The following is a 25,475-nucleotide window of genomic DNA, read 5'->3' on the forward strand; positions in this document are numbered from 1 at the left end:
CTGCGCCGCCCGCACCACGTCGCTCCGCGGTTCCGCGTGGGCGGGGCGTGCCGTGCTGTACTGCCCGTGCTACGGGAGCCGCCCCGCGGGACTCGTTGTGCCCGTGCACCGGCAGTGCCGGTACACACAGCTCTGCTGAGAGACCTTCAGGCTCCTCCGAGACCGGAGCACAGCCCTCGGCTCCGCCCGGGTTGGTGCGGCCCCTGACTGCCGGCCGGGACCGGGCTGCGGGGTACGAACCAGAGGTTCGGTGGGAAGGAGCCGCTTCCGTGTCAGGGGGTGCTGAGGGAAATTGGGTTGTATCTTAAAACGGCAATAGTCAGAACTGGGACTTCAGAAGGAACAGGCTTTTACTGGAGGTGAAACTTCTAAGCTGCTTATTGTGTTTTCTGATTTGTGTCTCGGTGCAAACTGTACTGAGATACGCGGGGTATGAGTCACACAGAATGAAACAGCAACAGTGCTTTAATTGTGCTCGGATTCAAGCTGGATTTCTACAGATTTTATAATCATTATGAAGACTTTCATAGATGGTGAACGTTGAGAGCAATTGTAAGAATTTCAACGTGTATTTACCAATGGAGGTTAGCTACCTTGTTTTCAGACAAATGGAACGATTGCTATTAACAGCGTAAGCTTCCTAAGGTATCTTAACTTTAAAATAAGAAAATTCAGGCTGGAAGTTCAGCAATGCCTTCAGATGGTGTTAAAAATAGCTGCAATTATGACTGTTTACTGATATAACATGTTTTAACTACTGTAACCAACCGTAACTTTTACAACTATATTATAACTAACATTTATATACTGAAGAAACGAATACGCTTGAGAGGATGTATGATCTAAATACATACTTTTAAGACAGAATTATCATTTACTAAACAGAAGTAAAATGTAATACAAAAAAACCACCCCAAACATACCCAGAAACACACAATATTCCTACAGTGGATTGTTCTGAGTGTTTTCAGAACCCAACTGGCTGCAGCCCTTTGACAGAACTTTGCATGCGTTATTCTCACACTGAAGAATTATGTTGATAGCTTAGTTGAGGCAGTGAAAGCCATAGAGTGAAGTCAACTCATGTGTGAGGCTCACAGCTTGGCTTGGAGAACGGCTTTTAAAAACTATTAGCCACACCAGACTCTGCTCCCATAGGAGCTTAGATGTGTTGACTGGCACGCCCTCTGTATATGAAACTAAATACATGAAATAATATTATAGAGATATAAAAAGTACTTGCAAAACCATCTCTTAATAAACAACCTATCAGTTGTTCCCACCCTATTTTAAGGAATTGTTTTACATTGTTTGTGTATCAGTGAGATACTGGCCTTTAGGTCTTGTCTGAGCTCTGTGGGAATCCACCCAGTGTTTCAGGCTTCCAAGTGAGGCTGTATGTGCACCAGAAGGTGGTGCAGACCAACATGATGCTGAGCGTGATGAAGGAATAAAGCTTAGCCATATAAACGTCTGACCTGGAATGCAAATAAAAATAAAATCATTTTCAGATTCCTGCCAACATGAAGTGAGGAATATCTCAGATTTCATCGCAGCAGTACAGGTGCTTGGTACAGTCATTTATGACAATCTGGTTAATCGTTAGGTATTTCTTGTAATCTGTGTGGTCAGTTAGAAGTTCATTTGGTTTCAAAACCTCACTAACTCCAACTATCGTTTATACAGAAGACAAAACACCACAAGAATTGCAGTGAGAAGCAGGGATTGTCCATTGTTTACTTTCAGCCTGCAGGCTGGGATATAAGGATTCTCTCTAAACACTTCTTAGGTAGTTAACTAAGTTTGTAGGCATGGCCAGTGCAGTGCTCTCAGGTGCCTGGTGTAGTGTGGATGGGACAATGTTCAAATTAGATTTTGATTTCCATCTGTGGAAATCCCTTAATTTCAGCAGGGGGCTGTGGAAATAGGGCTTCTCCAGGATGGGTGCGAGTGGCACAAACTGAATGTAAGCAGTCACAAGGGAAGCATCTGGCTTTGCGAGTCTTCTACAAACATGGTGTTAAACCATGTAAGGCCTGGCAGGCTGAAAAACACCCTGCAGAGGTTCTGAAGAAGCAGAATCGTTAACATGTGCAGATAACAAAGGGCTGACAATAGCAGGACAAGGGGAAATGGTTTTAAGTTAAAAGAGGGAAGATTTAGGTTGGATGTTAGGGGGAAGTTCTTCACTAGGAGAGTTGTGAGGCCCTGGAACAGGCTGCCCAGGGAGGTTGTGGATGCCCCGTCCTTGGAGGTGTTCAAGACCAGGTTGGACGGGGCCCTGGGCAACCTGATCTAGTAAATGTGTATGTTTGGTGGCCCTGCCAGGCAGGGGGGTTGGAACTACATGATCCTTGAGGTCCCTTCCAACCCGGGTCATTCTGTGATTCTGTGATCTGTGAAACTGTCCAGTACCCATCATTCATCTTTACATATTTAATGAAAAAACAAAGTTATGGATGAACAGATTAGAATTGCTATTGAAGTTATTTAAGCCCTTTTGTAGTTGTTAAGTAATGCTCAAATTGAAGTTTATTGGCAGATTCTAGTACCTCTGCAGTTAAAGGTTTCTCTGCAGAAAGAAATTATACACCTGTATAATTTCTAAGTTAGAGCTAGTTAGAAATGGAAACATTGGTTAACACCTGAGCCAAAGGAAATTCTGAGCAAAAATATTTTTTAAAATATCAGTGGTAGCATTTTTCCATTTTTATCCCACATCATCATGCTCTTTTTTTAGCATTAAAAAAGACAATAACCTGTAGTTTCGATCTGATATTCTCACTCTGAACACACGAGTGGCATCATGACTGAAAGGCCAAGCAATGTGGTTTTGAGAAGTGCAGTTTAAAGCCTGATACTGCTCATTCAGTCCTTCCTTTGAACTGTTCTCAAGAAGCTCAAAACAGGATCTGTAATTCTGAACAGAAATGAAGAGTTATTGCTAAACTAACTCTGAAAAGCAATTAGACACAAACTGGTTTAGTCATTCTTGGGTTTTTGTTTTTTTAATTTGCAGGCAGTGGCTAAAAATGATAAATAGATTCTGTTGTGTAAATGCACCAATGTGCACAAACTAAATGTCCAGTGAACATTAAATCACCTAATTAAGTCTGCTCACAGCACTATTAAGAAACTACCAGTAACCTACCAGATACAAATATCAGTTCTTAAAGTAACTGTATTTCACCTAAGGTCATCAGCTTAGAGAATTTGCTGATCTTATTGTGGTTAGTATATATTCAGTTTTATCTTACTCAGTCTCTACTATACAGACCTTGTCTACTACTAGATAGGAAAGATTGAATGTAAAAAATGAGTGTACTTAGAATTGCTTCAGGATTTACATCTGATGCTTCAGAACATATTTTCCTTGATCTGAAAGGGTGATGAAGATGCTTCATAATTATGGCTGAATTCCAGATGACAAAATCTCGGGCAGCCAGGAACAAAGCATTAGCTCTGTGGGTATTATATAGTGTATTCTATCTTTTCCTATCCAGCTTGGCTGCTTGATGGTTAAAAAATAAATCAACTATGTCATATTGTTTTGTTTATTTATTCATTCTTTTTGTGTTCTTTCAAACTCCTAAACACCAAACAGGAAGAACATTTGGCTGTGAAATTTTCTAGCTAGTATTACACGTAGCTACATTACAACAGCTAGTGGTTTCTAATCAAAACAGTTTAAGTATATTCTGATAGCATCATTTAGATAACTGTAATGATGAAATAGATTTCAAAGGATTTACCTTAAACATAACTATGGCTGCACTTATACTATCAAGACCACAGATGGACTGCTAAAATAGCTTACGGAATAGTAATTACATGATTGCCACTTTGAGCAAAGCCCAAACGTGGGGTTCTGTGAAACAATTTTGTTTAGATGGGAAAGAACCTCTATAAAGTTGACCTAACTACCAAGGAACCTATTGATAAATAGGATATTCACATGGAGTATTTTGTGAACTATCATCAGAAATAAAAGCATCTCTTTGATGTGGGGAGGATTTCAAACAAATATGTCTATTTGAGCAGCATACAGACCAGATTTTGCAGAAATTTCAAGCTTCTTTTTGAAGACAACTTCCTCTCTTTGCAAGAAATAGCTAATTCTTTGCCTTTACTTTGTTCATGAGTTGTACACAGTTTCTGTTGCTTATTCCACTTCCACTGAATTGAACCTACCCATCTTCTAACAGCTTCCAGCTGTGTGCTTGCATCTTAGTTCTATAATCCCCTTCTGGCTTTCTGTCTAGCACCCCTCTTTGTATTTGACTACTTATATTAACATACATTTTCATACCTGTGGTCCCCGTATGTCATCCACTGCGGAGTTTTTACTTTCCTTAAGCATCATGTGCCAAGACTGTGCTTCAGACAGAAAACTTGCCTTTTAAAAATAAACATCGAGCAGATTAAAAATGTGAATTTCAATTGTAACTCATTTAAGAGGAGGCATTATAGTTCCATATCTCTGACTCACTTGTCTTTAAGAAATAATTGTCTTTCTCAGGAATGAGAATCATCCACAGACTACGGGGAGTCTGGTCACTGCTAGTAGGAATAATGACTACAGGAACTATTGCATGATAATCCGGCAATATGGCTCCCCTCTAGTCCACAATTTTTCACATCTTACTCATCTCTGTCACTTTTGCATCAATACTGTTCTGTGAACTCTTCTCTCCATATATTTCTACTTGAACAGTCTTCGTTATTTTACACAATGTTAGTTAAATGGAATGAAATCCTCCTGACAGTAGCTCAGGAATTGCTGGGAAGCGATTGTGACTATAATTTTTCAAGGTACGGTACCTACCTCATGCTGTAATTTACATGCATTTTCAATGGTAGGCTTCAGTTCAGCTGACATAACACTGCCGGTCAATTCTCTACAAAGGAACCCCCCCACCCAAACAAGAATTCATGTTATAATTTATTTTGAAATCAGCCATTAACTCCAAAGTAACTAACTACAGTAGAAAGTAATTTCACTTGGAGGCAGGAAGCACTAATTATTATTACTTTCTGTTACTTTATTATCACATCACCTACATCAGTGTCTCTTTTATTCCCACTGTAGTAATTCAGGCATGGCTGTGGGATGACAGGTGGATGTTTAAAACTGAGAGTCAGCTCTAGTAGTTAGTAATTTTAAATGCTTATTGATTGCAGTGAATCGAGCTTGACATTATTAGACCTCTGGGTTACTTTTGAAATAACACAGTAGCTACCCAAGGATAGAATATACTTTTCGATGTTAATTTCATGACCAGCTCTCTTGGAATACTAGAATAAATTTTGCTTTGGGAGAATTATTTAATAATTGCTGTGAAGTGGGTTTTAGTCTATGGACAAACACAAGTGCAGTAAAAGTGAGATGGTGAACACAGCTTAGAAAATGTAGACGGCTGAATTTTTATTTGAGTTTGCAGAGAAATGATACTGTGAGGTGCAGAAAAGTCAAATTTGGGTGGAAGACCGATCAATGTTGTGGGAGATTTATGCTTATCACTGAAACCCATTACCAGAGTCAGTACAATCCGGAATTAGGCAGATGGAGCTAAGCAGAGTTACAGACATCCTGTCCTATTTCACATTTTGTGAACTCTGGCTTCTACTGAGGTAAAATTAAAGGCATAAGACAACCTCCTGTGGCACTGAATCTGAAGCCTGTCAGAGACTGCTGACTGAGGCAGCCCTAATATGCAGTACTTACCGGGTTGCTCCTAGCTGTAGTTTTTCATAAATAAATCAATTTCAGAAAATCATCAGACCTTGAAAAGTGCACTGAAGACACCCAACGGTATTTCCCATCTATGATCTGATATTCTGAAATGACAAGGCTTGTTCGCTAGTATTTTTAGCACTCCTTGAAGGAGAATATTAAGAGTTAAATTGGCAGCTTGATTCAAAACTTTGAAAGCGTAACTATTTTTGACAAAGGAATAATCAGGCTATTTGTGCTAATTTGTGCTTTGATGCAGAGCATAGCGATGATATCATCAGATGCACATAGCAGTCTTTATGGCTCTGTACTCCAGTATATTAATGTTAAGACATTTGTCCTTGAATCTTAGCCTGAAAGCAACTGCACAATATCTGTAAGTTGTCAAGAAGAAATCCATTTTGACTGATTTGGATGGAGGAAAAAAGAAGGCGGAATGGCATATCTACACAAATTTTAAGTTTTAAAACCATCATTGAAGGCAATGGCTGATACTGAAAGCATGACCAGCATGCTGCTGGGAGAGAGCGGGGAGAACAAGTCTGAAATAATCAGACATCTCCAAATGAAGGGCTCAAAGATGGATTTTCATCACATGGACACTAGGGAAGTCACATGCCTGAAAGAAACCAGAACTGACTACACAGTGATGCTTGTGCAAAACACAAGCAGAATTGTCTCAAAAACCACAAGTAATTTCTACTCATGAAGTAGGCTTGATTCATACTCTAATATGAGTTAGAAGGGCATTGAAGCATGAAATCCCTTACAGTCATTCTCCCAGATAGGGGTGTAAGATGTAGGGGCCTGCCAATGATAGACATACTGATAGATTTAAGGTTGCTTCATTCAATGGCAGTGAGATTCTTGTGGGTGATAGTTGGTAGCAGCAAAAATTTGTGCCCACTGAGTGAACTGGGGAGCTGGTAGCTCAGGTCAGTGAAAAAGGCAGAGGAACTGAATGCCTTCTTTGCCTCAGTCTTTACCAGCAAGACTGGCCTTCAGGAATCTCAGGTCCCAGAGATCAGGGGATAAAACTGGAGCAAAGAAGTGCAGTGGTTCATCGATTTGGATATCCTATTAATCTGTGCTCAAACTCAGGTCTTTCAAAGGAGAGTGAAAAGAAACACACCTTTCCCTTATAGGAATTTGGCCATTAAGTGTCAGGGAAAACCAAACCTTTCTAATTCCTACAGCATATCTGGTAGAACACTTAAGCGTTATGTTAAATTATTTTCATTTTCTTGTTGTAAGCATTATGAAAATATTGAGTGCAATGGCCTCTTTCTTTTATAAGAATACAAGAAACAAACTGATTTCTTAAGCCTCAGATTGTAAAACTTCTGCTTCACTCACCAAATCATTTTTTGATTGTAAATCCTCCTCAGTATTTTTATACTCCTTTCAAACAGCAACTATCAGAATTGGACACAACTAAGTCTCAGCGTTATCAATACTATACATCAGTGAAACTTGATCTTTTTAATGCTTATTCATATTCCCTATATAATACATATATAAAATCCTTTTTGATCCTTTGCCAGAGCACTGTACTAAGGTTCCATGTTGAGGTGCTGACTAACAGCAGCAGATGAAGTCATCTCCCTCAGATAATGGTTCAGTTCAGTCACGTACTACACTCACTGATCTCTTGCATATCTTTTTAGGAAGAATGGCTCTTGATTTGTATGCATTACGTAAGGTTTAGAGTCTGGAAAGTCTCTACAATGTTAATAAAAAGGCCTACCAAAGGAGAGAAACTCCTTTAGCCTCCAGCAGGCTACCAATTTGTCATTAATTCATTCACATTAAGAAGACATCAGCATCTTGCTTGACAATGGGACACTTCCATTTCTAAAAAAGGTGGCTAGTAGTCAAAACTATCAGTAACTTGAGTGTCAACGCTCTTAGAGATGAAGAGATTGGAATAAACCTGTACGCAAATCCAAAACAAAAGTGAGCATAAGAAAGTTAGGATTGGTTTCCAACCCAAGAACCTCTTATGTGAATATAACCTAGGGATATAAGTTTGTTTAACAGCTGAACTTTCACCCAGGAATATATAAGTGCTGAAAACACTTATCAGCATCAACATTAAAAAAGAAGAATAAATCTATATATTACATAAAATGGTTTTACCAAGTAGATTACATATACCTCTCCTTGAGGTATTTAAGCAAGCATCAGTATCTGCCCATTAGCAATATTAACATTATTATTTATATAATAATGTTCAGATTAGCTAGTGAAGTCCTGATGGTGCTTTTAATTCCTGCTCATCAAAACTACACTATCAGATTTACATCTACTATATAAATTTTCTGATACTCACAATGCCTGTGTATAATTGGATTCTAAAATATAGTCAGTTTGACGAGAAAATTTAAATTCCTATAAAAGAATAAAGAAAAATAATTACTAAAAATCTTTTGACCACAGTGGTGCTTTTAGTGAGACAGAGGGTATCTTTGTGATACCTGGAGAATCTGAAAAATGTCCAGTCCTACTTCTGGAATTTATTTTTATGGCTCCTCCGCAGTGCCAATGACAGGTGACAGGCTGAATCTTTCTCTCTTCATGTGGTTCTGACTTGCCCAAACAGTGTATCTGGGGTTCACCTACTCTAAAATAGTTATCTAAACTACAGACAGTCTACATGCACAAACCAGGAGTCATCACATAATTAAGAATTCCATAGCAGAAAAAAGTAAGCCTTTAACCGCTCAGAATTATACATTCTATATGTTCCTCTGTAAAAGGCACCCATGAATCTATTCTCAGCCTAAGCAATGCAGTTCCTTCCTGAAACGTCTGAAGCACTGTCATGCCTGCAACATGTTCTCAAGTATCATAGTATCATAGTATCATTCTCATTCCCGTCTCCTGCCTTTTCCATAATTCTGCACACAGATACTGATGATTTGCTGTGGGAGAAGCAGCCTTGCAGCCATCGAAGTCAGCATAAGCATGCTTATGAATGCAGGCTCTCTCTTTAGAAGTGATCACTATGAAAGCTGCTTCAGTACCAACACTTGACCTCCTCTCATGGAACCATCAGTATAACTTTCTGTTGTACCTTCAGTTGGAGGGATTTTACTCCCCCAACTCCTATGTGGCGGTTCAGGGATGTGAGAGATGTGGGAGACCTGACTGCCAGTGAAGACTGAGGCAAAAAACTTGTTGAGTATCTCAGCCTTCTCTATGTCTGTTGTTACCATTTCTCCCTTCTCATTAACTAATGGGGATACCACTCTCCTTTGCCTGTCTCTTCTGACCAATGTACCTGTAGAATCCCTTCTTGTTATTTTTACATCCCTCGCCAAGTTCAGTTCCATCTGTGCCTTGGCCTTCCTGATCCCACCTCTGCACATCTGGATGGCATCCTTGTATTCTTCCCAGGCCACATGTCTGTTTCTACTGCCTGTGCACTTCCTTCTCAATGATCCTATGATTATAATCTAAAAGTGAATGCCTTAAAACATCAGAAATTCTTCAGTGTACTGGAAAATATATTATTGCCGTGCCTAGTTTTCTCTTGAGAAAAATTAGTTCTCATGTTGTTAGTCAAATGCAATTGGTAAAAGCAAATACAGTTATCTTCCTGTAACAAATACTAAGGATGAAAGCCTCAATTTTCTTGTTAGAAACACACCGAATAGAGGAGTGCAGGTTAGAATCATACTGATAGGAGTGCAAGTTAATTGTACCTGAGTATCAGTTTGCTAACTACTTTCTTGGTATGTCTTTCCATCAAAAATTAATATGTTTCAGTCTTAACAGACCAATGAAATGAATAGATATTCTTGTATTGTCATTTACAAGATAGCTTCAATGATCTTTACATTTCTTTAGCATTTACTAAAAAAGAAAAATAAAATATACTTAACCAAGAATAATCTGGTGGATAGTGCTGCCATCTGACATTTCTGGTAGTGTTGATCCAGACACATGAAGATATCCATTATCTGTGCTGTTTTTATAGGTGCAGTAAACACATCATCCCACAGAAGTCCAGGAGACAATGCTGAATTTATGTATATCATCCTCATAGCAGAACTGTGAGGAACAGGAAAGTAAAAATCTCCTAAACCCCAAAGTTGTTTGTCTTCATTATCAAATGCCAGAAGAAAGAGTCCAGAGGAGCTGCAGGCATTGCAAACAAGTAACATTGTAACTTCAGAAGGGACCGAGTCACAGCTAACAGTTGTTACAGTTAAACAAGCAGAGTTTGGAAAATTGAGTATCTTCACTAAGATAGCAGTATCTGCTACTTTATTAAATGCTTCATTATATCCAACATACACCTCAGAAGACCTCTGTGCTGCCAAAGTACTCGATTGCTTTCCCATCTGTTTTAAAAAAAATGATCACAGTGATTAGATAAACAATAGCCTCAAAAAGTTCATATCAAGGATGTATGCAAAGAAGTCAGGATGTTTTGGGATGCATTTTCAACTACCATAACTGGCACAGCTGCATTGAAATCAATTTACAAATTTAAGCCATGAGTCTAGAAACAATTTCAAATGGCTGCACGAGCTCACACAGAGCCACGGTGTGTGGGCCCTGTTTCAGAATGTCCTTAAACATACCTGTTGCTGTCTGGTCATTTCTAATTCTCACCCTAGCATAAGAACGGTTCAAAAGAGATGTACAATAGATGTATCCAGACATGTAATGAAGATCATCTATATCTTAAATGCCGCATGAGAACTATGAACAACTCACCTGCACTGGATAGGCAGTTGAACACCAATATCTTGAATGCACTCCAAGTATTTCACTCTCAGGAAGCTTGTGTTCTGCTCCAAGTTTAAAAACACGTCTGGCTTCTCTTTTATAACAAGTGCTGTTTATTAAAAAAGAGATTCCATTATCTGACAGAGCCACAACAGTTACATTGTTATTTAGGCCTTGGGTCAAAATATCTGAGAGAACTTCAATTTTTATGTGTGTTTTGAATGCATCATTTGTACAGAAAGTTCCAAAATTTGATAACAAAACTGCTGTTGTTGGAAAACATGCAGAGCATTTAATAGAGAGTTCACTATTCTGAAAGGAACAGAGTGAGATGTCATTTTCCTTGCTAGGAAATGATTGTTTGGGCCTTGGAATTATAAAAGAAGTACTTTGAACAAGGCACTCCTGAAATATTCTGGTTATTTTTATGATGATATCATCAGATATCTCAGGTATATTGGCTACCCAGAATCTGAAAATGAAAGAAACAAAAGGTAAAAGAAAGATGAAAACTTTCTGTTGAACGGACCGACAGAAACTGAGGTACATAATTACTGTCATACTCTTAGAAGAATTGCACTAACAGCGGTACAAAATTATTCCTTAAGCCTCTTCTAATTGTCAGAAGGTAGACAATGAAATCAAAACTGGGTGGAAAAGATAAAAATTTGCCCATAATTTCTAAGCAAGCATATTCCATATCTCAGTAATGTCTGGGAACTTTCTGTGCATGCTTTCATACATATACCTCAGTAAGAACTGACTATATGAAGTTAAAAATGAATGGTTGTAACATTATTATAGCTTCAGTGAGTAATACAGCTTTTGCTGCTACTGAGAGGACCTTCTCTCCCACCTTCCCCATAGCGTCCATTGAGCAACCTGCAATACATAGAAGAAAACAGACTAACAGGAGCTAATGTGAAATCACACTGCAGTTGATGACTGGGGCCACTGATGATCCAGCAAGAAGTTTGTTTATAAGCAATAAGAGAAAACCATGCATAACATGAATAGTCTATAATCATACGTCTAGTTTCTGAAGTAGATGGGGTAATAACAGATCTGATGGATGCAAAAGGCCAACATCCCTGAAGACGATTACTTCTTCAGAATTAAGGCCCAAGTAGTTCTATTTCACTACATCAGGGCTGATACAAACTTAAAGACAAAAAATCAGTTCATTATAAAGGAGATCTGGGAGGAGTATAACCTTTGTATCTTTGGTTTCTGAAGACAGTGTGATAAAGGACAGAGACTTTTCCTATCCTTGCAGACAGTCTGGGTTTCCTAAGATGCTGTTGTCTTTCAGAGGAGACTTAGCAAAAATGTAGTGAAACCATGAGTACGTCCAAAGCCCCAAAAGTAAGAGAAGCTGGCACATCAACTGAGATTGCTTTTGCTTCTCCTTCCCTCTTAGTCTGAAATATCAGACAGTGATAATCATCTCGTCCAGTCCAACTGGAATTTGAATTAGTCTGCTGGCCCTGCGGTCTCAACAATGATGCAAAATGATCCAAATTCTGTTCTTGTTGATATGAGTGCCACTGGATTCAATAAAAAAGTTGCTGCAAAATATCCAAGTGTGTATGAGAAGATTCAGGTGAATCAATAGACTCCTGGTTGAAGAAATAAAGAAAGAAAGAAAGAATTTACAAAGCAATTTCATTTTCTCCTACTTGATTACTCTGCACTTCTGTTCTTTAAAATGGAACAGTTAAAAAGATAAAAAAGAATACCAGAACTCATATAATTAAGAAACACTCTACTGAAATGGCCAGAATGTTATGTTCCCACTTCATGAGGTGAGGCAGCGGGGATTAGTTTAGTTCAGCTGTGAAAAATGTTATAGAAAAAGCCCATCTCTGATTACAGCAACTTTTGATACAGAGCGTTGCTATGTTGCCATCTAGCGATTACACAGTTAGATACAACTGATAAAGATGGCTAAGAGCAAACCAAACCTACGTAACAAGTACTTAAACACCCCTGTTAAAAGCATACCTGCTTCTTGCAGTACCATACCCAGTATTAGTTACATGCTGCGAGTAAACTCTTCAATAAATAGAAGGCACAGTCACAAAGCAGTAGTGAGTGTGTTACAACCGGTGTTCAGAGAGTATATAAAACTAAAGCAAGGAAAAGGCAGATGGCAAACACCATTGCAGGAAATGTCTGCAGTTGAGAATCCCTTGTAAAATGTAAACACAGAATAATTCCCATAATCTTGTGAAAAAATGTGGCTGATACATTAGGATTAGCTTCACTGGAGGTCTATATAGGTCAACATTTTACAGATAATGGAACAGGTGACAAATACCTTGGCTAAATGTTGGTCCTTGTACTTTCACATGACTATTATTAACTGCCTTGACCTTTTTTCTTATGAACTCACAATCAAATAAAAACTGTGATTTTTTTTTCCTCACTGCTGATTTTTATTTTCTTATTTTTCACAGCACATTGGAAAGGATGGTGAATAGTACATACTTATGGAAAAAGAAGTATTTGTCCTAAGATGCAGTAAGTAGTGCTAAAAGTCGAGCAACTGACAGTGGGAGAGGCCTCATATTAGATTTCTTCTTCTGAAATACTAGAAAAAAAGCCACCAATCTGTGCTGAAGTGTTTCATTAAGAGCTCCAGTACAGAAAAGACAGGAATAGAAGCAGATGGCATTGCCTCAGGAATCTTTTTAAATGTAAATGATCAGATACATTAATTGCCTTTTTGACAATGTCCATACTCTAAGTCTTACCATAATTTCTTTATTTCTGGAATCCTATATAACCTTTGTAAGAAACTCCAACAAATGTCACCTGTTGGTGGATGCTGTAGTACAAGGAAGCACTAGGGGCCCTTCCAGATTTCCCTCACCTTCTAGACACTTTCTTGCTCTCCTGTTTCCTATGCAGAACATGCAAACCTCCAGTAAAAGCACAACTGTAATGTAAACAAGCTTTAAAAGGAGAATCAATACTTTGGGTATTATTTTATCACAAATATTTGGAACAATTGCCCTGCTACTACTCTATCAAGAGCATATTTAAGTACTGGTTTTTGCTGGAAGACTCACAGATAACAATGAACACTTAAGCAAACAGGTGAAAGAAGATGTGTAAGATGTTTAGAACAAATACCAGGATCTTGAATAAGTGCCGTGGTTTAACCTGGTAGGCGGATAAGCACAACTTAACCATTTGCTCACTCTTTCTCCCACAGCAAGAACTCCTGCTCATGTGACGGGGATTCAACTCATCAACTCGTGCATTGAGATAAGGTCAGTTGAATAAAAAAGAGGGGGGAAAAAAACAACAGAGAAAGAATAAATAAAGAATAAAAAAGCAAGTGATGCAGAATGCAATTGCTCACCGCCAGCCAACTGATACCCAACCAGTCCTTGAGCAGCAAGAACAGCCCCTCCCAGACAACTCTCCTCAGTTTTATTGTTCAGCGTGGTGCTATATGGTATGGAATGTCTCTTTGGCCAGTCTGGATCACTAGTCCTGGTTCTGCCCCCTCCTGACTTCTTGTGCCCCCCAGCCTCCTTGCTGGCAGAGTAGTAGGAGAAGTATGAAAGTTATGAGAAGCTTAAAAGTCCTTGACTCAGCGCAAGCACTGCTCAGTAACAACTGAAACATTGGTGCTATCGAGACTGTTTGCATCCTAAATCCAAAACACAACACCCCTCCAGCTACAATCAAGAAAAATAACTCTATGAAAGCAAAATTAGGACATGCTAGCAGAGATACTGGAAATAGTTTAGTTGACCCTGAATGACATTCTACCTGAGCTACCTTCTTCCTGTGGCATGTAAAGTAAAAATGTGCACATCCCAGACTTAGAAGCCTAGAGGAGGTTGAATAACAGCTGCCCAGTATTTTTTTCCTAATGAAGAAGAAATGTTTGACACAATAGCTCACACAGGATCTAAAGTTCCAGGACTGGCATGAATGAATGGGATGACATTGAACTTCAAGCTGGTATCTACAGCTTGATAATTAAGACTCATAGACCATTTGTTACAGTAGAATCTTTAGGTGATTTTGGAGTCTAGTCATGCTTTCTACTCCTTGGGCTTCTGTACAAACAAAGCAGAACAACTAAATGCAGTGAGTTTTTTGGCACTGAACTGCATGCTTATGTAAATTTAATTACTATGGTGAATGAAACAAAGGGCAGATAAACCTGCTTAACATGACAAGCTGTCTTCAAAGTAAAGCAAAAAGAGCAAAATTATTACTGAAGCACAAAGTTACCCCAGTGCACAAAGAAGAGGTACATACATGGCCACAGCCATATGTTGTATTTTGAGGAGTCACATCTAATTGCTCTGAAAGCGATTACTGGACTCCCTGGGTTTTTAAAGCCCGGTACCTAAAGGTTTCTTCAAATCTGGAAGTTGTTTATAACTTGTTATCAATCCACAAAAGTGCTGTGTGACCATGAAAACAAGAATTACGTCTTCTTGCAGAGAACAAGCTCTTTAAAGTACGTAAATTCAGAAGACTGATACGACAAGTTCAAGACTGATAATTTCTAGCTTGCATGCATTTGCTTTTTTTCTTCAATTATCCTTCTTTTCTGTGTAGCAAAACTGTTACAAAGAAATTCTGAAGTTCTTTGGGTACTGTGTCCTTTGTACTTTATTTTTCTTAACATGTCTATTGACATGCTGGCTGAAATAACGGATATTCTCATATGTTTCCCAGAACACTTTCTACAATGTTGGTAAAAAAGTTAGAGAAAATTGACCAAATTATTTTATTCATTGCCCTCTCTATGCTTACTCATTAACAACTCTCTATAGAGTCATAAATTTAATTCTAAAGAACATTCAATTAAAAAAAAAAAAACAACAACAAAAAACAAACACACCACCATAAATAAATTACCATACCTGAATTTTGGAAGCTTCTCAGAACAATACATTTTTTGTTTGAAATAGTTCTGATCAGCAGGTTTCTGTCCCAAAATCCATAACAGCTTGTTGAGCACCTGAGAACAATGTGTAAGTAAAACAAAGATTTTTATTAATCAACTTTTTTGTCCAATTAGGACAAGGTTGTTTATGACAGAAGATCCTTTTAGACATTCTGACATTGGAATCAGCTTTAACATTATAAAATACATTTTCAACTGATGGCATAATACTAGAACCATATTTAGTCCATCCATTTTAGCCTATACTACACTCAGAATATAACACATTCTGTTATTTGTGGGTTTTTTTTCCATCACATCAGAGAACAAAACCCACTTTCTTAACATCTAGTTATCTAATAACAAAGATGCCTTCAGAATGCAATTGCTATTGCTATTCTTTTTCTTCTATTTTATTCTCTAAGATAGTAATGTCAAATATTAAACAAATGTGAAGAAATCAATATCTAATGATGACAACTTAAAATAAACAAACAAATTGTGGTGCCATGCACACTTACTCTTTGCCAGATACCACATCAGTACTAAATACTTTCTGCCATTTGTTTAGATCAGAAAGTCAGTCCTTACAAAACTTACTGTGCATGTTCATCCCTATAACTAATCCATGTTGGATAATTTCATTAGTATATACCTAATTCAGTCTAGAGATCTATCTATACAGATCAGCCCATACAATATCTTGTTACATTTTAGGTGTGAATTAAACCAGTGAGTTTACAACCCCATTTATCACATTTCATGACTTCCATAATGTTTTTAACTTAAGTATTTTCTAACAGTTCGGTATACAGGGAATCTGAAAGGGAGACTTAACTGTCACATGTTATTACCAGTTACAATGACTTCAGTATCATTTTCAAAAGGACTTAAATGCAACTGTATCACTAAAACCTGCTAACTCTTCTACCTATAAAACATACAATAGGCTTCACCTCACTCCATACCTGTGTTACTGCTGCAGTATTAACTGCAGAGAAAATCTTACAAATGTACTTTTCCTGACAGTAAAAGGAAGTAAAGATGTATGCAGATACAGTGTTTCAGCGAGACATTTCCACTTTCAGCTGGTAAATTTTCACAAGACATACATTTTCACTTTTTTCTAAAGTGGCATAATTTCAACTTACTTCTGATGGAAAAACTGCAGTGTGATTCAGTTCAGAGGCATCTGCACTTTCAGGATCATATATCCACAGAATTAACTCATAAGTAAAAGAGGGACAACAGTTAGTATGTTTTTTAAATATATTAACAATCCTATTAATGAGAATATTTCCTCTTCCGACAGCACACAAAACAGCACAACGGTGATACCAACTTAAGCAACACCGATCCTGCAAACTAACTTTGTACATCTTGTTTCTTATTGATGTCAATGGGCAACAGCTACTGAGGGAAGCAGCACCCATTTTCTCAGAAATAAAGAGGAAAGAGTAAAACTCATGCAAATGATTTTTTTTTTTAATCCTCTGAGGCTTTCATGCTTCCCTCAGAAGCCTTTCTCATGGGTGGCACAGTTACATACAGCCTGTTCTGCTGCAGCAATGCAAGAGAGGTTACTCTATTAGAACAGAATTTGCTTCTTGTCAAGGAAACATTGCAAAGCTGTTACTAAAATGACACTGCCATGACTGACACAGAGCTGACACTGCTTTTTCAGACAGGTAGAAGGCAAGCGCCTGGAATTTCCAGGTCCACGCAATGAGAAGACTCGTTCTGTGACTCCCCCCATTTACCACAAAGTACAGAAGTATAAGGATGTGCACGGAGGCAGTTATGAAACAGCAGACATGCTGTAAGTTTGCAGCCCACAGTTCATACGCTACAGTTTGCTATTCATCTACTCGGATCAAAATGCCAAGTTGTACAATCTGTCCTCAGAACAGCGCAAACTGAGGAATCCTACAGCTGCTTTCTCAGAGGTGGGTGAATAGAACTTGAGCAGAATATAAGCTTGCTTCCACACTTGTGAGCTTCCACCATTTCCAGCAGGCTGCAAACCATTTATAGAACAGTTCTCTCAAGTCACTTTGTTAGCATGGACATGTTTATAAGAAAAGTTTCCATATTTCCTCAAATGATCCCAATCTCATAAAAAATGAAAACAATTACAAATCTAGATAAAAACAGAAGGTCAAAGAACACATTCAAAATTAAATTCACCTGGTGCTCAGTTAAGAAGAGTTGATCTGCGCTACAAAAACAATAAAAAGATACAATATTATTAAGAAGCTTTCTATTGAATAAAACTACTTTACACGATTCAAATCAATCTGTCTCAGGTGTGTAAAATGTCTACAATGTCATATTACAATGTGTTCAGCATAATGGCATTGGCTGTTCCACTGCATAGATGTTTAAGGACAGACGTCTACATTTGCTGGTGATTCTCACTTAGAAATATACTCTAAGCATCATTCAGAGGGTTTTTTATAACACAGTTTCTCTCTTACAAAAAATATGCACTGTTTAAAGAAAGCACGTCTTCTGTTAAAGTTCATCTCATTTAAAGTTACCAGCTTAAAAAGATCAGATTGGAAGGAAGGATGCCTGCTGTATCAGAGTGCACTATGGAGACTGAGTGTTGTTCAGTGGATCAGGAGAACAATCCTCCTTTCCAGTAAGGGAGATATGTCCCTCTTTGCAGTGACATGACAGGGAGCAAACTGCTGGTCATGTTAGAAACAGGACCTCTATGTGCCCCGCGCTCGTGCTGCAGCTGGAATGGGGAAAATCCACTTGAATGGGAGAGGCAGGGAAACTGTTAGATCTCTGATGTCAGCCATACATTAGGATTGCATTACATCAAACTCCACTGAACATCCTGGATGAAATGCTAACCCCCACAAAGTCAATGGGAAAACATCAATTGCTACCAAAAGAGGTGGTCAATCACTCTTTCAACATTTCAAGCAGGAAAACACAACACAGAAATGTGTTTTCATCAGCTTTTGAATAAAATATTTAAAAAATAGCAATTATATTCAAATTTGATGGGAAAAATTTCCCTGTGAGTTCAAAACTAAATCTGCAATTTTCAGGTGCAGACACAAGTAACTTCAACCAGCGTGACTGATGTATATGAGCATAAAGAAGTGTAATGCACAGTCCTTTCAGGATGAGAGACATTGCTGCCACGGCTGTCTTTGATTTCTTGTCAATCATGCTTAGTGTTCATTTTGTAAATGTACCGAGTGCATTCCTTTCAGCAAAAGAAAGTAGAAAAAGCAACAAGGTGTTCTCGTTTCAGTAACATCTGGGAAATTCAAAGACATTCTCAAGCAACATTAACATGGATCAAAACAGAAAGCATGCAGGGAAGTTTGATCTGGAATTGATGGAAATAATCCAAGCAAGGAACTCACTGGCATTCTATTTAAATAAACAGATAAGACAGCTTTGAGGGCAAACATACGATACTTCATATTATACAGGAGTTACCAGAGGGGTTCAAAAACCAAAAAGAAATACACATAAACAGAGTCTCTGTCTCACTTTCTTCCTTTCTTTGGAACATTCTTTGGAATCCCACAATAGCATCCAAGATACTATTTATTTCTACAACTGGCTTCTTCCAAAATACGTATTTCTGGACCCTGCAAGCAAAATACCTCCACTTTCTACACTAAATGGGAGCTTCTTCTGTAACTTCAAGACCTGTTAGGGATATGACCTGCAAAGTCCGCATCTTTTGGTAACTAATATCCCAATTTTTCTTCATAATCTATTGCTAGTTGGCTGCCTTCTGCAACTGCCTTGAAACAGACCAACCTCAGGCAAAGACTGGCTGCATAACAGTACAGTGCTACATATAATCTGTATATCAGTATCCTTCATTTCTAGGATTCTACTAAATACAAAGTCTTCCCTTTTCCTCTTCTGTGAATTTTAATTCAATAGAAAAACAAAGAAGTTCTAAATTTGACATATATGTATACACATATGCATATATATATGTATATATATATATATATGCACACAATATCCAACATTACCCAAAATTCAAATTCCAAACTGAGACGTTTTTCATTTCTCCAAATAGATCATAACAAAATGGATCTTTCTTAGTAAACATTACAATTACTTATTTCCAAAAATATTGATATAGAGAAAAAACCTACCCTTCCATTTCTGAAGCTATTGTTGCATAGCACATGAAACAACTAGAATGATCAGAAGCTGGCAAATACTGCTCTTCATCCTCAAAGGTCTAGAAGAGAGAGATGGTCTGCTTTGATACATTGCCTTCCTGGTGCTGTGAGCTTATGTTTTACTTATAGCAATATATGCACCAATATATGCTCTAATACTTATAGAAAAAGACTTTGAATCATGAAGAACCCAACGATTTCAGTGACACTATATAGGAACTCAATGTCCTAAAACCTTTGTAAGTGATCACATACGTAAACTAGGACTCATTAACATGGATTCTACAGCATATTACAAATTTCCTTAATCCATATAAAAGATTCTGTAGTTTCTTCTGATAGATAAACATAATCAGGATTCAACACAAAGCATCTTCAGTACCAACGTCCTAACCCACCACTTACATACTTAACAAAATATTGAACAAAAAAATCCCAATTAGTTAAATCTCAAGGGGGTTTGTTGGTAAATATGAAAGAAATCTGTGACAATATCCACATAATCTGTTTCAATCCCATTTAACAGACAGGAAATACTATTATTCTGGATCCCCTTGTGAATAAAGAGTTTTGACACAATAAGAAATTGTATAATGTCTGTAGAATGGTTTCTTATCTCTCATTTAGGATTAAAATCCACTAAAATTGCCCCATATTTTTATAGCTGCAATCATACTGCAGAATGTGTACAATAACAATCAATGATCATAACAAAAACTATTTTGAGATAGATGAGTTTTTCTGTGATTATATAAATAGCTGCCTCACCAGAGCAGACAGGGCAAGCACACAGCTCTCTAGAACAAGAGGAAATAGACATGAAGGGGATGAGTGTAACATATTTAACATTTTAATAAAACAATAGGGGCTATCAGAAATCTCAGAACTCACTGATAAAACCTGCACTGAATGAATCATTGTTATATTAGTTAAAATCCATTCTTACTTGGAAGCTCCCCCTCACCACCCTTATCTCTAGAGACAGTTACTTTGTAAATAGCTTATTTAGTTCTGGAACTCCATTCCTTAACAGACTAAGGATGCTACGAGAGAAACCTGCATTCAAACCATCACTGTGTACACAATGAGACCGCAGTCAATTTTTACATGATTTATTTTGGCAGCTTACCTCAGTCTTTACTTTTGGTTTCATGTGGTAAGTTCCAGAAAACTGAAAGTTCAGTGTTGTTTTGGGTGAACTACAATTATTAAAAAAAAAAACCCCACAACACTGTACGTAACAGAGCAGTTAACAACAGCTATTTGTCTGAAAATCTACTTAGATTAAATCATGGAAATCCAAGATTTCAGGGTTCTCTTCAAAAGTCTGCGCAAGAACTGTCTATTAAGCAGAGTATACAATCTAGCAGTTCAGTATTCAGGTGACAGGCAATCTATATGCATAAGACGAAAAACACAGATAGTTTAGGGCATTATTTATAAGCACACTGGACCAAATTAAAACAAACAAACAAACAAACAAACAAAACACTTGGAGGAAATTAAGAATTACAGGACCAGTGTCTCTCAAGAGCTGTATAAACAAGTCCCCAAAGGACAGCCAGCTGGCAGGGCATGCTTCCCAGTCTTAAAACTATCTAAGCACGCGGAATGGTATGGGCCATTCTCGAGGCTTGCACATCCTGACTGCCTGTCTTTAAGGTCACACTTCACCTCATTAACCAGCTTGTTCTCACCCATCTTGTCTAAAAACATTGGGTAGGATTAACAGAAAAAGAAACAAAGGATTTAGCAGATAACACAGATTAAAGATTAGCAAATAAAACAGACAAAAATGCTTATTCTAACCTATATTTAACAACCAAATCCAATCATAGTTGGTGTAGAACTCAGCCACAGTTCTTAAGGCACTTTCAAGAGCAGGTGAGTTCTGTTTTCAAACAGATAAAGCTGATGTAAATTTGGAACTACTGCGCACTCCCCTGTCAAGGTGATACTTTTGCAACGACTATTTTAAGGGAAAAATTCTAACAAAAAAACCCCCAGAATTTTGAAGAAGAAAAAGCTTTCTGAAAATTTAAGATCTCTCTCAGTCAAATACTGCACAACATTTGGTCTCCTAAGAAATGTATAAATGTATTGCAGAAAGCTTATGACCCAAACTATCTATCCCACGATGCTTTCTGTTAAGCTAATGTCTGATTCTATGAAAGGCCAAGATAGATTGAGAACAATGAAATTCTGGGGGAACATGGTAGTAGAAGCTAATTTCTACTCAATATCTACTTTCCCACTTTCTTATTTAAGTTTTTGTGGTAAATATTGAAATTAAAATGCCACCCACATAAAAACTCATTTCTCATCTGTAAAGACAGCAATTCACTTACCGTGCTTTCAGGAAAAATGGAATATGTAGACCTGAAGAACTGATTACGATATTATCTATAACTATTACTTTATAATGTGCTTAATCTCATTTTTATTGTGATAAAAAGACTAATGAACTTACCAAACATACTTAGGGAAAAGCTGAACCCAAATAACTAATTTAAAAACAGGAATAAACAAGAAGGGATCCATTATATCAGGCACAATGTTCAAACAAAACGACATATTTCCTTCCAGTATAATCGGTTTTTGTCTCTCTAAAGTAATTATAAGGTGAAGTAACAGCATCCTGCAGAGTCTGAAGTGCTAAAGATACCAACCTTATCTGGTACAGTAATTCTTAAGGCTTTTCTGGCCTATGGTACTATCAACACACTTTTTTTTTTTTTTGTGAGCCAGAATATATCTCATATAAAGATGCTGTATATGAACAGGAAGCGAAATTAACTTGCTTTTCATTAAATATTTCAATGGCTTAACATGATAAATTTCAATGCTTTCTTATTTCACACAGTTCTGTAGGATACCTACAGATCACTTTTCCACAACCACTATTCTAGTGTAGGTAAGGCCTCTCTGTGTAACATATCTGAGCAGACAGAACTAGTTTTAACAAAATACTTGTACCGTGGACCATGTGCTCTGGCATTTTCATTGCTGTGGGTTATTTATCTCTTCTATCTATATTCTTCCCCCAAAATAATTTAAACTGCTTACAGTAGGAAAAATGGTATCAGAAGAAGTATTCATATCCTTCAGTTGTCTTTCAACATGTTTAATAAGTATGAGTAAGGTCAAAGAAATAACACTCTGTGAGCCATAAGCCACGCTGAGCAACAGCTAATTATCCATCAGACATTCTTGGATTTTTACATTCATGTTTACCCTTGACTGTCTGAACTACTATAGTTCTTAGCTAAATTCTGCTCTAAACAACGTAGACAAACTGTTCTATAACAATAACTCAAAACATTCGTATGTAACAATTCCACATACATCTTCAACTCACCTGAATGAAATGCAAAAATGACCTCACAATGCTCCCAGTTTGTGTTTATTTATTAAAAGCTCCTGTTGGAGCCTCTTGGAATTTATCAAGGAGCAGAAAATGGCGGAAGTCAAAAGCCTGAATGTACCCGAATTACAGTGAAATCTATCCTAAATATAACTTTCTCCAAGCAAACATATCGAGCAATTCAGAAGACAATAAGACATAAACTTTATCAGTGTACACTTCTACCATGGGTTCAGTTTTACAAGGTCGATACCAGGCTTGTCAGTTCCATTTAAAAGAGCTGTCACATTTCTTCATTCCCTCATTGGAGGTAAACTTTGCATCTCCTTAAAATGCTCACTTGAGTTCTCACAAAGCAGATTTGGCTTGGATCCCCTCCATATTTAGAAGAAAAAAACACTGCTATAACACTGTAAGCTCTTGCTGGTTCTCCTGATCATATTAAAGAAAATAATAGCAATTGGGTAGTTCTGCACTGTATTATTCTAAACTCCTCTTTATACCACAACTAAATGCCTATTTTTGACAAGGGGCATCAGATGCCTGTTGGTTTTGTGCTTTGGTCAAGAGTTAGTGTTTTTTACAACTATACTACAAACAGAATTAGTAAATTGTGTAGATAATCCAGCATCTTTTGTAGTATTAGAGCTAAAGCCTCCGTTTAGTTTGCAAAGAAAAGGAGTTGGAGAGATGACAGATATACACTAACTAAAAATTCTAAACCTTGCCATACCAATCAGTACTGATTACCTCGATCTTCATTAAACACTTACATCTTTCCTGGAAGTAAAGAGTTCATGGTTTTCTTCCGCAGTTCTACACCTACCAAGAAATCACACCAAAATATAATTTCAAAACTCTTCTATAATGAATAAAAATAGCAGTAGAATGACAATGTGCATCTAGTACCGCTCTGGAAAGCAGCAATTCACTAATACCACGTTATTAGAACACTATCCAAAAAGGCTCAAATATATTTTGAGATTCAAGGGAATATTTGTGCTGGCAATGGCAAGGCACTAGTATCATTCAGCTAAATTGGAAAATCATATCCTAAATTAGGACTGTGTTTTGGGGAGTCATGAGATGACGTACAGTCTCTGTTTCTTATTTCAAACTGACTGCACTACAACAAAGTTTGCCATTGCATCAGCAAAATGGGTGAGACAGACTTCAGCAGCTCCTCCTGCTTGTCACTGACTTCCCAAAGGCTCTGTCCAGTGGAACACCCTTTCTGTGTTTTTTCAGCAGTCAAAAATACAATGCACTGTATCAAGTGTTTGGGGACCATTTACTCTTTGAAGTGTGTACACACAATTGCCTCATATCACCTGCAATTGCTCAACATCTTTCCACAGAACTCCTGATTACTTTGCCATAGCACCTCTTTGCAACAACAGGTTTCGATTTCTAGTGCTCTCAGCCAACTTTATAACATAACCAGGGAATCACAGGGCTGGAAGGGACCTCTAGAGATCATTGAGTCCAACTCCCTGCCAAAGCAGGCTCCCTACAGCAGGCTGCACAGGTAGGCATGCCCTGAATATCTCCAGAGGAGACTCCACAACCTCCCTGGGCAGCCTGTTCCAGTGCTTTGTCACCCTTAATGTGAAAAAGTTCTTACACACGTTGGTGTGCAACTTCCTATACTTCAGTTTGTGGCTGTTTCTCTTTGTCCTACAGATGATTATAAATCTTCCTGCCCTTACAAGATGGTTAACCTTCTCTCTGGTTAATTTTTATAGCTCCTGCAATTGCTGTGGGTGGGCAAACCTGAGGGAACACAGACGCAACTAAAACCCGATGTAACTCCATGACCTGCCCCGTAGCTGCAGACTGCCAGTACTGGCTCGGTGACTCAGGTTTCTGAGTAGCCGTCTGAGCAGTAATTACATCATTTAGACTTTTAAAATAGCTGCTTTCAAAAGAAATTCTTTCCCCTAGGCGTGTCTATTCTGTGAAGTAGGAAAGAATGAAAGCCCCTGAGACACTAGTTCCACTTCTTAAAGCCTCAAGTATGCACCAGGAAGGCATTTCACTGCGATGGGTTTTTTCCATTATTGTTCTTCCTCATGAGTAAGCCTGGGGCCATGTTCCCGTGCCTCTCAAGAAAATGGCTTCTCGCATTCACCCCGTGTTGTAAAAACGCTCGTTTCCGTGGCTGTGGCGACGCACAAACACACCTGTAGCATCTCCACACGGGCTACAGCGTGCTGGGGAGCCACAAAGCGGCCCTGAGGCACTGTTATACTGTGCAACCCCGAGCCCCTCTCACAACCTCCTCCCGCCCCACGGCCCCGCTCGGCGCCCCGAGCCCCCTCCTTCCACCTCGGCAGGGCGCAGGCTCCCTGTGGCCGCAGTAGGAGCGGCAGCACCAACAACGGCCACACCGGCCCCATGGCGGCCCCGCCCGCCGCTAACGGACACGGACTCGCGGTGGCGCTTGGGGCGGCCGCCAACGACCCGTTCGCTCACAGGTGCCGTTGGAGAGAACTACGCGCCCCGGCGTGCACCGCGCCCGGCCCCGCGCGGCAGAGCAAC

At 38.4% G+C, this 25,475-nt stretch overlaps 1 protein-coding gene across 3 annotated transcripts; it reads right to left on the reverse strand.

Annotated features, from left to right (window-relative positions):
- Nucleotides 1–447: 447 nt before the first annotated feature.
- CATSPERE (catsper channel auxiliary subunit epsilon) lies at nucleotides 448–25,458 on the reverse strand. 3 transcript variants are annotated; one of them, XM_015857560.2, is made up of 14 exons: nucleotides 25,263–25,458; nucleotides 23,708–23,756; nucleotides 19,541–19,629; nucleotides 17,583–17,613; nucleotides 16,547–16,621; nucleotides 15,373–15,470; nucleotides 10,463–10,583; nucleotides 10,037–10,083; nucleotides 9,622–9,790; nucleotides 8,067–8,125; nucleotides 4,826–4,898; nucleotides 4,310–4,396; nucleotides 2,760–2,920; nucleotides 448–1,478 (listed from the first exon to the last, which is right to left on the reverse strand). In XM_015857560.2, the coding sequence occupies exons 1-14, from the start codon at nucleotides 25,331–25,333 to the stop codon at nucleotides 1,337–1,339; spliced, it is 1,272 nt and encodes a 423-aa protein (XP_015713046.1). In that variant the 5' UTR covers nucleotides 25,334–25,458; the 3' UTR covers nucleotides 448–1,336. The 3 variants fall into 3 exon arrangements, with proteins under 3 accessions (XP_015713046.1, XP_032299110.1, XP_032299111.1); XM_032443219.1 differs by having other exon boundaries at nucleotides 9,622–10,083; XM_032443220.1 differs by lacking the exons at nucleotides 448–1,478; nucleotides 2,760–2,920; nucleotides 8,067–8,125 and having other exon boundaries at nucleotides 9,622–10,083.
- Nucleotides 25,459–25,475: the final 17 nt, after the last annotated feature.

This window comes from Coturnix japonica, chromosome 3 (genome assembly GCF_001577835.2).
Source record: "Coturnix japonica isolate 7356 chromosome 3, Coturnix japonica 2.1, whole genome shotgun sequence".
NCBI lineage: Eukaryota > Metazoa > Chordata > Aves > Galliformes > Phasianidae > Coturnix > Coturnix japonica.

Excerpts from the sequence above, each read along its gene's own strand:
- CATSPERE (XM_032443219.1), bottom strand. The coding sequence starts at position 25,333 with ATGGGGCCGGTGTGGCCGTTGTTGGTGCTGCCGCTCCTACTGCGGCCA. Across the intron at positions 23,757-25,262 it reads GGAGCCTGCGCCCTGCCGAG|GTGTAGAACTGCGGAAGAAA; the intron begins GTGGAAGGAGGG and ends ATTTCTTGGTAG. Across the intron at positions 10,084-10,462 it reads CAACTGCCTATCCAGTGCAG|ATGGGAAAGCAATCGAGTAC; the intron begins GTGAGTTGTTCA and ends TTTTTAAAACAG.